The sequence below is a fragment of the Fulmarus glacialis genome, unplaced genomic scaffold (genome assembly GCF_000690835.1).
Source record: "Fulmarus glacialis isolate BGI_N327 unplaced genomic scaffold, ASM69083v1 scaffold44634, whole genome shotgun sequence".
Classification (NCBI taxonomy): domain Eukaryota; kingdom Metazoa; phylum Chordata; class Aves; order Procellariiformes; family Procellariidae; genus Fulmarus; species Fulmarus glacialis.
Window position 1 is genome coordinate 14,927 of NW_009207028.1, and position 16,134 is coordinate 31,060.

The 16,134-nt window shown below is 34.6% G+C and overlaps 1 protein-coding gene across 1 annotated transcript; it reads left to right on the plus strand.

Moving 5' to 3' along the window:
* Positions 1 to 224: 224 nt before the first annotated feature.
* On the plus strand, positions 225 to 14,919 carry LOC104075439 (probable G-protein coupled receptor 125; the record flags this gene model as incomplete). Its single annotated transcript, XM_009575945.1, has 8 exons — positions 225 to 298; positions 653 to 724; positions 8,604 to 8,675; positions 9,975 to 10,046; positions 10,942 to 11,013; positions 12,545 to 12,705; positions 13,587 to 13,800; positions 14,755 to 14,919. Coding segments are annotated over exons 1-8 (902 nt in total), but the record flags the coding sequence as incomplete, so codon positions are not given.
* Between the last annotated feature and the right edge of the window lie 1,215 nt (positions 14,920 to 16,134).

The following is a 16,134-nucleotide window of genomic DNA, read 5'->3' on the forward strand; positions in this document are numbered from 1 at the left end:
TTGCATCTGCAGATGGCTGTGATTGGAGAGTAGGATACTTGGCTAGATGGGCCCGATCCAGTTATTCGTGTGGAAGAGGGAACTTGCGGTTGTGTAGTCCTTAAGGAGAAAGGATAGATAGAAGTAAAGGACTGCTTGCTGAGCTTATTTGCAGATGTCTTAAAAAGATTGCATTGAGGAGAAAGATGAATGTGTGAAGAATGGCTGGGGAAAGGTGGCACAACATGGGAGAAGTAAGCGCATGTGAGCGGCTGACGGTGGCAGCAGAGGAAATGGGAAACAGGCGATACGCTACATGGTTTTGAAAACCAAAATGGGTATGGAAGAACAGAATGTTGAATGTGTAGATTCATTTTCTATTATGCCAATTCTGGTGTTTTATTATGATAATCCTATATGGGTGTACTTTCTTTCATATGTTAGTTGTGTAAGCTTGCATGGTACTTAGGGCACATAACAGAAAATCATCTTTTTTTTTTTTCTTCATAATATTTAAGCAGTGCGGTTATATACACTTCAGACAATGAGCTAGGCATTGCAGTTTGATATAAAGGCTGTTAAACAGAAAGATTTACACCAGAAATGTAAGCTGCAGCAAATAATTTTGTTACCAAATTTATAATGTATTATTCTTGTTCGTTTTTGTTTACAGGATTCTGAGTAACAATAAAATAACAGAGTTGAAGAATGGTTCCTTCTCTGGATTAAACCTTCTTGAAAGATTGTAAGCACTTCTTAAAAAGCTATTTTCACTTGAAAAATTAAGTGATATACTGTTTATGTTTCATTAATAATTCTGAGAACAAAATGTCTTATTTAAGAGATGTGTTCTTACTTTATTTTGATATTTTTTTTTTGTGATTGAAGAGTTAACATAGTTAAGCATTCTCTTCGTGAATATGAATGTCATGTAACAGCATAAAGGGATAATCTCACCTCCGGGTGAGAGATTGGGGCAGTTTCAGTGAGAAGTTCACTGGAATGCCGTGATGACTGCATTTGCTTTGTTGTTGTTGGCCTCGTAATATGAAAACTTATGTTGTAAAGAAAATTATTTCTTTAATTTCTTAGGAAGTGTCAGGCCCTTTATCAAAGTATATTTGTAGGGGAAGCGGATGTATTAGAGCCTCTAAAAGAGGCTAAATGCATTTTAAGTTTGTTGTTGATGTTTATTTTAACAGTTTTGCTGCTTACTTTACAACTTCGGTATATACTGAATGTATGGGGGAAAAAAATGGGAGTGAGCCTGATGGGAGTAACTTCTTTGACAACTTTTGCTTCCTGTTTTAACTTTCCCTTTCAGATGATATATGACCTATGGGATCAGAAGAAGCATTGTAGCTTCTGTTGCAGTCAGCTTTTTTCCAGCTGGTAGAAGGTCAGGATTGGCAGGTTGATCTACCTGGGAGCAAGCAGAAACTTTAGAGATAAGGATTTTTCTAGGCCATTTGACTGGGAAAGTAGCCAGTTTCGTAATCATCTCACAACATCTAGGAAGAGTTCCAAAGGACTTTTGGCTTCAGGGGATTAAAAGTATTTTATTCTTCCTCTAAAACTTGAAGGCTGCAATCCCGGTCACCTGGCCTAAATAAATTCAAACACTTCCACTGTTCCATCCCCCACATGCCAGAAGAAAGATTTGTCTTCTGCGCTGGCAGATGAGCTTTATTGTAGAAATAAGCCATTGTGCCAAAGAAGCTACGTTATCAGCAGTGAGGCATTCTAGATCTTCACACATTATTTTGGCATCCTTGCTCTAGGTAATAAAGGCATCTGCTGACAGTTGTTATTTGTTGTAACTCATTACAATTTTCAGACAGGAAATACTTGAAACTCTAATTAGTTTGAGATGATCATTTACATTTGCTCTATGAATCCAAATCTTAATTTTCTTTAAAATTATAAGAACCCAGCTTTCATCCATTTAACTCCTGTCATTTGTAAGGACTTTTTAGGTTATTTTAATATCTTCTTTCATGAGAAGGAAAAGAAAGCAGTAAGTAAGGCATGATTTGAGCATTTAAAGTGATCTGGGATAGCAGTATTTTAGATGGTATAGTGGTCTCATCTGAATGAGATAACACACTTTATGTGCACTGGTGTAGGAGTTAATACATCAACAAATGATTGTTAATGGTCAGGTGTCTTCATCATAAAGGAAGGGATGACTAACATGATACACTAGTCATTAATGCCAATCTCTTTTTTCTTTTGTGCAAGACTTATTTAAAAAACTATTTAACCACAGTAAAAGTATACTCTTCTGCTTTAAAAGCTCATGTGACCTTGGACAGAAGCTATTCTTGTAATTAAAACAATTTTTCAAACTTAAATGAATAGTCAATAGTAAAAGGAAAAAAAATTGAAAGCCATGGTAACTGTTTTGAACACTAACATGTTCAGCAGTTTCAAGTTTTCAGCAGTTTCAAGTTATATTCCTTAAAGTTCACTGTGATAACTTGCATGCCTTTAAAATCGCGCTTTTTTGCCATTCTTGCTTATTTTTATTTTTTCTTACTACTCATACTCCCCCTTATTTCCTTATGAGTGTTTTCTTTCTTTGTAGATATGCTCTTTTCCCCACTTCTAATTTAAGAGATTAAATGGAGATAAAAGAAATTCAGTCAGCATTTAAATAGTTAATTCAGACAGTAGCATTGTCACTTAACATTGCTGCTCACCAAGGGAGAGATTCTGTATGCATTTAATGCTTGTTTGTTCATTCCTTTTGATTTTATACTTCATAGCAAATATTTTTGCCATTTCTCCTTAATGGTTTTTGGATAGAGTTTAGATGTGTAGATATATTTAACCAAAGCCTTTAAAAAAAAGCTAATATGTCAGGAACATGTATTTGCATTATAATTGTTTTAACTTGCATTTTAATCAGTATTTTGAAACCTGAAATACAGATTCACAACTTCATAGTTCATCTGTTAACACACTAAACTTGTTTTCTCCTGTTTAGTTCTTGGACATCTTAATGAAAATTTACATATTTTTAAATGGCTTCTGATATTTTTTCAGTTCTTCAGATAAACTTGGGCATATGGTATCTACATCTGGCAAATTGTTCCCTTTAGGTTATCCTTTTGCTCAAACATGTTATCTCTTGACCTCATCCCCCATCTGACAATGCTTCACTGTTACTATTGAAAGGGAGAGATTGTTTTATTTGTTGCTTGTACGCCCCAGAACAATGGGGAAGTACACTAAAAATGCTGGCCCCAAGTAGGAATTTCAAATCTGTTTGTTAATAATTTTGTGCACATATGTTAATTTATGAAAATGTAGAATTTGGTAATGCATTATTTTGTAAACAGGGTGATAAAATTACCAAAATAAGAGTTTTGTTTTACTGGAGGTTTAAATGTTTGTTAATTATAGTGGAAAATGACAATGCTATGTCTACATCTACTCTTACAGGAAAAATTCATGCAAATAGTAGCTGAATAACAGTAAGCAGGTCAAAGATTTTTACTGCCATAAATGGTAATTAAAGTGTCTGTACAAAAAGATGTTAAATATTTTAATCTCCGCGGACTTTATTAATGCTGTGTTTTGCTATGAATTTCCTGCAGTTTAAATGTTGAAGTAGCTTCTCGCATAACTAATTCGTGACAGGTAATTTTTCATCTAGTACATACTTGACTTTATATAGCATTATTCAAAGTCCAGCAACTTAGAAGCAAACTGCTGCCTTCCATCCAGCAGCTAGCTAATGCTCCCTGTTGATTTTTGCAAGGATAAGAAAGATTACGTTATGCATTTATAAAGTACTATTTTTCATTGTGCATGAGAGAGAGAAGGAAGAGACAGGAATGGAATTCAGTAAGATATTTAGATGGCAAAAGAAAGGTTTGATATTTATTGAACTGTAAATAATGACAAGGGTTTACCAATGTATTTTTAGGATATACTAATATACCTTTGAAAAGGGAAAATATGCAGTGTGAAGGGAGTGTTATTTGTAGACAGCCTCATTTGTTTTTCTCCTGTTTTTACAGCACTAATGTACAGATATATGGATGCCTTAAATAAAAAGAGCAGCATCTGATACTTCCTCAGACAGTAACAATTTCTGATTTTAATTCTTCTTGTGATAGTGCAGCAGAGCATGTGAAAAGATGGACCTGAGTTCTTCTAGTGGTGGTCCGGAACTTTTTTTTTTGGGAAATCTTTAAAAGTGATTGGAAATTGTCAGTATTTCTTGTTTGAATATTGCTGAGCAGAGAAACAGTTTTATGAATATTCAGGAACTTGTTTTCTGTTCTAACTTTAGTTCTGGTTTTGATTCTGGAAGCTCCATCTCTTTGTTAGCTGTGGCTCTTTCAGGAGAAGACTGAGAGTGTTAGGCTAACAAAATATTTATTTTCCCCATCTTCACCTGGTTTTCAAGTAGTTTTTGAAAGATGAGTGGTGAGGCGGGGGAAATGTGCTTCTAGTCTCTGCTGAAAAATCTGTGCTGTTAAACTGAATGCTTTGGAGTATTCTGACCTGTTGGAAGTATAGAAATTATTTGAAGGAAACAAAAAGGTTTTCTTGTCTAGGTTATAGCTTTTGTTTAGTTTGCAGAAGTGTGGTAGTCTCAAGCATTTTTTTTTTTAAATCTTTTTTGTATTACATCTTCAAGAAATTTTGACTATTGTAGTTCGTCAATGCATGTCATAGGTGATGTGATGGCATAAGCAAAACACAGCGATCCAAGTTGCTGTCTATTTCTGTAGATGCAAGGGGATGTCAAAAGCATATGTAAGAACTTTTCAAAAAGTCAAGAGATGATTTTTAGTAACAACTTTTTAATTTCCATTTGGAAAATATCCAAGTCTCAGAACTGTCTGTTGTCTCCTCTTTTGTGGTTCCTTACAAACCTGGACACTCCAGTTCCTTTCTATTCTTGTGTTGCTCTAATATCATTGGAATCATAGATTTGAGCCAGTTTTCCTTTCCTAGGGACAGTTACTTGAACCTGGTGAAACAGCTCCAGCAGCACTTGATCCTCACATACAATTTGAATATGGTGACCTAAAAGCAGAATTCTACATCTGAGACCCAGGCTTCCAGTTATCAGCAGTTTTGGTGGTACCCTAAATATTTGGTACATGGATGGTGAAAACTCAAAATAAATACAGCCTGCTATATTTTAGGGAGAAAGCCTATGCATGTATAGGGTAGAATTTAAATCATACACAGTGAATGATGAGGAAACATAAAAATTGTTTAATCAGTCATAAGCATTTATTGGATCTGCCTGCATAAAATCTACACCCCATAGAGCTGTGGGAGGGATAGGCTGACTTTATGTAATGTTTAACCTATTTTTGTAATTTCTTTGTCCTCTTCCCCCGTTTCCTTTTTGAAAAGGCATTTCATATACTAAGAGTCCATGGTAGCTAATGTGTTTTTTGTCCGACGTTCATTTTCACGTTCTGTTCAGGAAGGAAAGATAGCTTATCTAATGGTAGTTGAGAGCGCTAAATAATGTATATATGTGTCAGTATGTATATATATGCATCGTTTATTTGTGCCTGCAGGATGCTTTAGTAATAATTAAGACAATCTTCATTGTGCTGAGACAGAAAGCAGTAAGTTATAAGTAATATGTATTCGTACATAAGTAATTTTTGAGTATGTATTTGTGCACTTTTAAGTCATAGACGACTAGCCACTGAAACGTTTCATTGTAAATTCTAATGAAATGTAAAGATTTTGTTTTTTACATGGCAAACCATAGTTACATTTAAGTGTTCTTTCATTAAGATATTTTTCTTAACAAGATAACATTAGGTGCAGTTGTCAGGCTCTTAAAAATATTTTTGCCTGTTGGTAAGTTGCTATTTGGCCACTTAATAATGGATTTGAAAAAGGGCTGTTCCAATTGGACATAAGAAAATTCTTCATAATGAGAATGGTTAAATACTTAGAGAGTTGGGTGATGAGATGGTGAAATCTGCATCCTTCGAGGTTTTCAGGACTTCACTGGTCATAACAGCGGGGCAGTTGATCTGATTTAGTTGTGCTTTCATCCAGAAGTTGGACTATATGAGGAAGTTGTAATATTACCCTAACTGAAACCCTCTTCTAATGGATTTCTTTTGGACAGATTTTCTTTTATTCGGACAAATAAATACCAATAACTATATCCTGTTGGTTGAGCTTTGTCAAAGAAAAATTACTAAAATCAGCAGCTGAGATGAGTAAATTCCTGTTGCTAAAAATCTGTAGTTTGTATAAATACATTTATATGTGTTAAAAACAACAAAAATTTAAAGCCAAACACAACTTTCTAATGAGATTTTCTCCCCCACCTCCCTTTTATGTAGGAATCCTATCAGTCTGTTGGTTTAACCACAACTATCATTTCTTCATTTAGAAACTGTCCTAGATACAGGAGTCCTGGCAGTTGCACCAGCCTGTGTATCAACATCTTTTACTGTTTCTGAAGAGCTGCCAGACATGTCAGCACTGTGTTAATTTTGAGATCTTTAAATATCTCTTATATTTCACAGTTTTCGTCTGCTAATACTTTTTGATAGATGAATACATAGCTAGTGGTTACTAATGACTGCCACTGGGAGGGGGGGAAAACCCCCAGAGACTCCCCAACTGTTATAGTTGCAGGTTGAGAAAATGCTAACACTTTGGGCATTCAGGGTGTTTTTTAAAAATTCCTTTAGTATGGTGGTTCATTAATGCTTTGCTATCTTATTTGCAAAATACAGAATATATATGGAATGAGTGTTATGAAAAGATGAAACTTGTTGGCATTTCTTTTTAAAAATAATTTCTTAATTCTAGTGTAATTATCCTTCTGGAACTGATATTAAGACCTACTAAGGGGAGGGGAAAAAAGCAAAAAATTACATAATGAATAGACTGGTCATTTTTTATCAACTAATTAACAAAATTTGTAAACAGGTTGTGGACCTACTAAAACTCTTGCTTTTAATTTTAGAACTATATTGTTTCTTTCCACTGAAGCAATGGGTTTAAGAAAGAGGTGTATCAAGGAGTATGCTTTGAGTTTAAGTAATGAAATTAAGGATCACTGATAATCTAGACTAGTGGATTTCCAAGGCATGTTGTCAAGGTTTTTCTCCCTGAGTGTTTTCCACAGTGAGATTTTAAGTTTAAATGGGAGTTACATGATTTTAAAATGAAATTTAAAATATGAACAGTAGGTATCATTTTTCTTCCCTGTCCCAATAAATAAGTGGTGATTAACATTCAGTATTCTCAGATTTGTACTGGTTTATAAGCCTGCTGAAAGAGGTTTAAAAACATTAACGGTTCTTCAGGCTTGTGATACTGCTTGGGAAGTAGTTGGCAGTCCCTGACACCATACAGGGCAAGAATATAAAGTTGAGATAAGAGAAGTGTGTGTATATGTCGTTGTTTTATTGAAAATTAATTTACTGGACTGCAAGGTAAACTTAAAATATTTAAAGTATTTCAAGTATTTAAAATATTTATTAGGTACGGCATTGAAGCATGATCCGTGTGCCATGACACTGTCTGTTGTACCATGATTTGTTAATCTGGCTGCAGGAAATGCTATTGTGAAATCTTGGGATGAATTTATTTTTTCACTCATGCATGTCTGTGTAGATGTAATCCTCTTGTACTGTTCTCTTTTGGGCAGAATTATTGATGTTGTGGTAGATTTAGGAGATGTTTTTTCTACCTTTGCTTACTAAAACACTGCTTTTAATTGAAATTACCAGTTTTCTTTTCAAGTGCAGAACGTTCACATACTACCAAGGACTGAGAAATTTTCCTTGTAGTAGTAAGTGCCTGTGAAGTTTCAAATAATAGTATAGTAAAAAACTTGGATGGATAAGGAGGTGGAAATAATTTTAGCATTCATGCAGTGATAAAGTTTGTTCAAAACTGTGTAGATGCTGGCAGATGCTTTCTGTGACCTTTCAAATTAAGCTGTATCTGCAAAATATCTCGAGTTAGGAGTTGAAACTGCTATATCATGTGTAAAATTAATAAAGCAGTTTAATGACATAGTTACTTTACATTTCTCCTTACAATCTCCTATTCTGGAAACTTAAGATTTAAAAATACTCTGAGCTTTTTCACCAGCTGTATTTGGGATTCTCAGCCAGGGCTTTGCTTTTGTGCCAGTAACATTGGTGGAAACTTTCAATGTTGTGTCTTTGGTGTATTTTTAGGATCTTGTTTTGCTTCTTTTGATAGATGTTGGGCACTACTGAAGTATTTAAAATGGGTAGGCTGAAGAAGACAACACTGTGCTAAATAGTATTGTACTGTGTAATGAGCAAATGTTACACCCTGAGCAGCTGTAATCTTTTCGGACACCGTGGCAAAGTATCTTTGACTCTATACTGTTTCATGTGATAGGAACTGATAGAATATTTAAAGGAATACACATGCTGTTTATATTCCTCTTTCTAGTTACAATACAGATTTTCAAATTTTGAAAGATACTATGTTAGAGAAAGTAGAAAAGTGCTGTATGGGTTTTTTGGGCAGTTTTCAAACAAGTTGAGACAAGTTAAATGTATCTTCATGCATGTATATCTGTTTTAAGGGGTAGTTTGTGATAAATGTAACGTCTTAATTTTTCTCTGCAGGGACCTTAAGAACAACCTTATTAGTACTATAGATCCAGGAGCTTTTCTGGGACTTTCATCTCTGAAAAGACTGTAAGTGGTATATCTAGCTAGTCGTTTTAAACAAAACAAACAAAAACCCCTGAGAGTAGAGTAAGTCTTAGATTCTGGAAATTTATAGACAGCAAAACTATTATATATTAAAAGTTGAATATTTATATGCTGTCTAAATTTATACACATACATGAATGTATAAAACAAAGTCTGCTTTCAGTCTTACGACTGAAGAACATCCACTGCTTGTGGCTTGGCAGTCTCACTTATTCTTACTGACAGTCTCTTGTATTATTCCTCCCTTTTTGTATTTCGGTGACTTGAAACATCACTGGGTGAACATTCATTCAGAGCTTTGATGCCATCAAGTCTTGCTTTGTTAAATGTTAAACTCCTCATGATTCTTTTTTTTTTTTTCCAAAGGTCATAGTGGAACACAGTCCCTTGCTATTAATACTACACTGAAGTTACAGCGCTGTTAATGCTGCTTTATTGAAGGTTGTGCCAACATTCCCATTAACACATTTTTGGGGGATTTATACCTTGACAGTAAAAATTCTGTCCCAGATGAAACTTGAAAAACAAGACCTCAGCATGATGGCCTTCTTTTTCTTTTTTCTTTTTTTCCTTTTCCTTTTTTTAAAGCACTCTTCAGATTCTCGCAACATATCTGGGACAGCTTTTAAGTCTTAGTGATTTCGCCGCCCTCCTCCCGCCCCCACCTTTAGTCAGCATACAGCTTTCCTTTTTAAATTTTTAGCACTGATCAGATGATCTGGCTCACTGAAAACCTTAAAAATAAAGCTGAAGGACCAATTCTGGACCATTAGTACTTGCAAGCTTAATTTTTATTCTTTTAAGAATTTTTGGCAATTTGATTTAAGACCTACATTGTAAAATATAGAATATTTAAATATTTATGTAAGTATAAATATAGAAGTGGTCCTATTTATGTACAATAAATGGACTAGTATAGGTCTCTCTGGCATGTCAAAAAATTAGGTGATGTGGCACATATGATGAATATACTGTACAAATACAAAAATTTACTTTGTAGTGATGTAAGCCAAACCTATTCTAAGGGGATTTACTGGTAAGGATAAGCTCATTTAATTGTATATGGCAAACTGTTGTTACTTTAGAAATGGAATAAGGACTCTATGTGCATGTGTGTCCACCCATATAGCAGTACCTTTTGGGTTTTGCTGAAAAAGACTAAATGTATATATGGTGCAATCTGTTACTCATGAATTTTAGTTGAAATACTTCTGTTTGCAGACTGTATATCATTTGGAAATAAAACAGTTTATTCTGATTTTTGCTTTTTCCTATTTATAGAGACTTAACTAATAACAGAATAGGCTGCCTGAATGCAGATATATTTAGAGGACTTGTAAATCTTATCAGATTGTAAGTATAATTTTGTTGTATATAATTTCACTTCTTAAGTTTTAGTCTTATGTAAGTTAACATTCTTTGTTTCAGTGGGAGTAGTTTGTTTTAAGTGTGTGCCTGAAAGAGATGCAATATGGCTGTGATTGCTACTTGTTACTCAGTAGCAAGCTTAAAAAAAAAAAAAAAGGGGGGGGGGGGGGGGGGGGGGGCCATGTGCGTATGCATGACCAAAACCATACTACTCGGTGCTCTGTCTGCTTTACAACCATTTTCCAGATTCTTAGAAGGTATAGGAGGGGTAGAAGGGGGGGGAGAATAGCAGACTGTACAAAATATTTTCCCTAGAAAAATATTTCAGGGTTATAGAATGTTTTAATATCTGTGCCTTCTACCATGGCATCCGTATGGTTGTGTTTTGCTGGCTTTCTTGCACATTTTGTAGTTCTTCATTTACTTTAAGAAAATAACATGTAAGATTATGCAATGTTTCTTTGCCCGGGTTGTTTGCTTCTTATGCAGTGCTTTCACTGATACAGAGAAAGTGGGATGTATAATACTTTTGAAAAATATTCTGCTAGACCAAACATGCTTTTTATAGCATGTTAATAGCAACACATCAATTCTCTGTGAACAACGAAGTTAATTTTAAACTTCTTGAAATGTATGCTCAGCATGTGCTAGTTGTTGCTTTAAATAAAAATAAAGTATTTGTTTTCAATCCTTGTTCCCAATCAACCAAAAAAGAAGTATTGGGGAACAGTTTAATTTGGGATTTTTGCTAGGCTATCAGACTTGATTATTATTCTTACAGTCTTGTGAACTATGACTATGAAGAGGAATTTTTTTTTTTTTTATTTCAAATGTCAGTTGCTTGAGCATGAATTCAAATCATGATACTTTTATTTCTTAGGAATCTTTCTGGAAATCTGTTTTCTACACTTACACAGGGAACATTTGATCATCTTGGTTCACTAAAGTCTCTGTAAGTACTTATTGCATCTAATCTTAATTTGCATGATAATTTGTGTTCATAACAAAACCCATTTTATATACACTTGTTTGTACTACAGTTTTGCATTTTTACTTTTAAACCTCATAACAGTGGTTTCTTTATCTGAATAAGTGCATGGGAAATGTATGTACAGTTATTTGGTTGCTTATATAACTGTCTTCAAAAGATGCTCAGTATTTGTTACATAGTTCTGAGAAAATAAAGCTATACTGGCATCTGGGCTTCTGAAAGTTTTATTCCGTATGCATCGATTATTACTTTATATTAAATAAATAGCATTTTACACCTTCTTTTAACAAAGGGGACAAATACTTTTAAGGAATATCTTGGTCCTTGAAGAACAGTATGGTTTTGTTACACGTAACAGTGGGTACATCTCAACCTTATGTTATTTTTTTCTCTTTTAATTTCATGAGAATTGTAATCTTGTGTAAGAAAGAAAGCAAATGAAAAAAAATTGAGTGCTGATGATTAGCTTGCATTTTTCCCTGGAAGTCATGACAGTTGGCTCACTGTGCTGGGACTTTCTCAAAAGCTCTGACTTCTGGCTTTGACACAGAGTTAATTTCTTGTTTATAAAGGCAAATGTTTCTTTCCCTCCTCTAGCTTCTTTTAATTGTTCATTAGTTGTTATTCCTGGTATTCTAATTGTGTACATAAGGGTTGCTGTCCAAAAACATCACAGGTCTGACAAGAGAACTTGGATGTAACTGTTGCTACTAAAGTGTATGTGTCTGGAGGAATTCCTGTGAACAAAAACCAAATGGAATTTCACAGGAATTTTGATTTAGTGTTTGAAGTGTTCTGCCTGTGATGTTGTGTTATCCTCTAGACATTTGCAAAAAGAAAAATAAATTATGTTTGGAGGTAAAAAACAGTGTAGACACAGCGATACGTTTTGATACATTTTTAACTGTTTCTAAACAGATAAAATATTTATGTTCTCTTTTAATTTAGCTGACTACAACATAGCTATGGGGGGATTTGGTATGTCTTTTTAGTAGAAAGTATTAAATTATACAGAGAAGACTTTATGAATCAATGAAAAGCCTTATATGATTTTCATATAAAGCAGAATAAAACTATCATTAAAATTGTGTGAATAGTGGTTCTGAAAAGAGAAATAGGTGAGAGGCTGTTTCTATATTTCTGTTGATTTTACTGTTAAAGCAAAATCAAATAACGTAAACTCCCTCCATGAAAGAAATTACTAGAAATTTTTTCATGCGCAGGTATTAGATGTTCCTCATATTTATGGAGAAGATTCCTTTTCTCAGGGAGTGTGTACTTTTGTTCTCTCTCTTTTGCAAGACCATGTCTTGCAGAGGGTTAGAGTATCTTCCAATACGTAGTGGTAGGCAACTCCGCTGTGTTCTGGGGTTTGACTGCTTGTTGTCTGTGTGTCCGTGACAATGAGAGGCATTGTACAGCTGTTGATGTCAAGCTTTCAGACCTTTGAGTGTTGCATTTTGTCACTGTGAATACCTATTTTGTGTTGCAGAGAATTTCAGACTGATTATCTTCTTTGTGATTGCAACATACTGTGGATGCATCAGTGGTTAAAAGAAAGAAATATAACTGTACGTGAAACTAAATGTGCCTATCCCAAGTCACTTCAGTCGCAGACGGTGACTGGTGTTAAGCAGGAGCTTCTGACCTGCGGTAAGCACTCCTGACAACTGATACTTACTTTCTAACGCATTCCATATTCTGTTAATACTAGTGAACAGACTTTTATGCTTTGTTTTGTTTCCCTGGAATTCAGCACTTACATGATAGTGGTAATAGTGATTCTTTTTCAAAAGCTGATCTTTAGTCATGATTCAGTGTTGTTTGTTTTGGAAATAAATAATAAATAAATTGGTGATTGTGGATGTTAGTCTGTAGAAACTAAGGATGAGTGGCACCCTCTGGAGATAAACTCATTTTTCCTGCTAATCCATGTTTTTCAGGGATTTTTACCTAATCTTCACAACAGGAATCAGAAACTGATAATTTTTTTCCAGAGTCTAGCTCTCCAACTTCCAAATTATTCCAAGCCCAAATTCTGAAGTTGAGGTCTTTATTTTATGACTTACTTTCCTACATGGTTATTCTGTTGTTGATTAGCCTTCTTGTTGTGATGAAACCATGACCAATTTGCTTAACTTCTTTGTTGTATTAGAGTTATTCCATCTGTCAAAATAATAAAACATATGTATTTGTGATTTGGAAATATTAATAGTGGGAAATAGTGAAGAAATAAAATGCATAAATGTATTTTTTTCATTCAAGTTTATATTTTTCACTCTTTTGGATGTGGGCTAGCAAAAGATTTTTGAAATGTATTACATTAAAGGAATACACGTTTTGAAAAAGAATATGATGAGAATTTGTATTTTCAATATCTGATGCATCAAATGTAGTTTTTATATAAATCTTGCAAGATGCAGCTTACAAGATTATATCAATAATTGATACTCAGTGTATTTTTCTCCTCTTTTGAAAATTATGTATATAACAGATTCTTGCTATTAATTGTGCTTTTATTTCTTGAATTCTAGAACCGCCGCTTGAATTACCATCTTTCTATATGACTCCATCTCACCGTCAGGTTGTCTTTGAAGGAGATAGTCTACCCTTCCAATGTATGGCTTCGTATATTGATCAAGACATGCAAGTCTTATGGTATCAGGATGGAAAGATAGTGGAAACTGATGAGTCCCAGGGTATTTTTGTTGAAAAAAACATGATTCATAACTGCTCGCTGATTGCAAGGTGAATCCATAAAGAGAAAATGTATTTCCCATTCCTTATTTTCTGCTCTGATTTAGTGACTATTTCCGTAGCCAGTAAGGCCCTCTCATATTCTCGCTGAGTGAACATATGTAGAAAGAAACTTCCCAAGCAGGGAAGTAGCCTGTAACTTCACACATCTCTTAAATTACCTGGGTTTGGTTACTGTTGCTAACTATCACATTTGAGGAGGGAGGTCTAGAGATTTGATTAGTCAAACCCACCTGCTTAAAACAGGGTTAGCTAGAACAGGTTTCCCAGGACTGTTGCAGTTGGGTTTTAATTATCTCCAAGGATTACCTAATGCAGTTCATGTAAAATATGTTTGTGGTAAGATACATTTGTTCTCTTGGAATATGAAAATTATGAAAACAAGGCATTTAAGTGAGATTCTTTACTCTTCCTTTTGAGCATACCACAGTTGGTAATATTGAAGTTCTCCAGCAGAGATCTATAATTTATTCTGCCTGCAGCAGACTTTTTGATTCATTCAGCATCTACAGAGTGGTTATATATCCTGTAATTGTATTAGTAAATTAGGGCTTCTAACTTCATCACAAATCATGCATTTGGGGAGTTATTTTAGTTTGGCCGTTCTGGAACAACTATAAAAATTTTGTGTTGAAGAGCAATGGTAACACTTGGGGAGTTTGGATTTCTCATCTCGTCTTTCTGAAGTTAAGGAATTTTTTCCCATGGCTGTTTTTTTTCTTTCCTACCTTGGCAAAATTGAGAGCTAGAAGAATAGTAAATATTTCTCTGTTAATTACAGTACATTGATTCATAGATAACTCTGGTTTTGTAAGATCATGGACAGTTGTATGTAATTGGTTGTTTCTTCCGTTGTCTTTCTGTGCTTTATTCGTCTTTTGCTAAAAGCTTATATAAATTTTATTAGCAGACCGTTGGGTTTTTTTGTTTATTTTATCTTCCCAGTGCACTGACAATCTCAAACATTCAGGCTGGCTCCACAGGAAACTGGGGTTGCCATGTACAAACCAGACGTGGGAATAACACAAGGACAGTAGACATTGTGGTGCTAGAAAGTTCTGCGCAGTACTGTCCTCCAGAGAGGGTTGTGAACAATAAAGGGGATTTCAGGTTGGTAACATCAAATTTTTTTCAGAGAAAAGAAAACTCCATTTAATTTTGGCTTTAACTAAGGTGTTATGCTTTAAAGGCACCTGTGTGGATGTTTGTTTCTAAATGGTGTGGATTTTTAACTGTTCTAAATTAGTATGTGTGGAAAGAAGTGCACACAACTATACCATGAAATGTTAAACTGAGCCTGTTAACTCACATATTTAGAAGAGATGGAAAGTAAGCGATGATATTTGAAATATATAAATGAAATTATTGGAATAGAGTAAAACTTTTTACATGATCTATAAGTTAGAGGTGGACTGCATACTGACGGAGGGGTTTCCATCAGGTTATCATTGTGTTTTTAAAACCCTCCTGCTCCCAGACGACAAAATCACTGTAAAAGAAACATGTAATAGAGTTTTTTTTCTTTTTTTCCCCCATGAGTATTAGAGTAAATAATATGAATGGTGCTTCCTTTTAATGATTGTTGGGACTGTAGTGGTAGCTCTGATGTTCCATTGTGTTGGGTATTGCAGAGTATTTTATCTTTTGTTCTTACCTCTTCACCTGTTTTCCCTTTTCTGATCTTTCTGCTGCTGGTCACTCTAACACCACGTTACTCCTGGAGGTGCCAGCTGTAACAGATAGCTTCTGTATAGATTCTCTGTATGTAAGGTAATTCCCTTTATAACTACTCTGTGTTGTACCTCCTTGCAGTAATTCCTACTGAGAATTAGCGTATGTCATAGCATATGTTTTCACTATGGTTTGTAGGGTTTCTTAATGTTATAATAACTGCTTTTACCCACTCATTTATTTTCACTTTTCTTATGCTGCTTGGTTATGTGGATCTTCTGCTTGATCTTTTGTTTACATTTATAAACTTTTCTTCCTTTCCCTGTGTGCAGTAGAGTTCTTTAAAGTCATCTTCTTTCTATACAGCTAACCTAAGACCATAAATCTTTTATTTTAAGTTATTTAAGTTAAAGCATGTTGCTGGGACATAGTTTTTGGGGGGAGAGAAGACAAGCCTTCAAGTGCAGAAGGCGTTCTCCAGTTGTAGCAACGATTCAGGTAAAGTCCTGGCTGAGAGCACTTGTTCTGAGTTCATCTTCTTTATGTTCATCAATTGGACAATTTGAGAGGGGTAGCTGGTGTCTGAGTAGGAGGAACTATTAGTAAGGGAAGTAGTGTTAAGATCACTTGCTGCACAGAGGCAATTTGGAACTA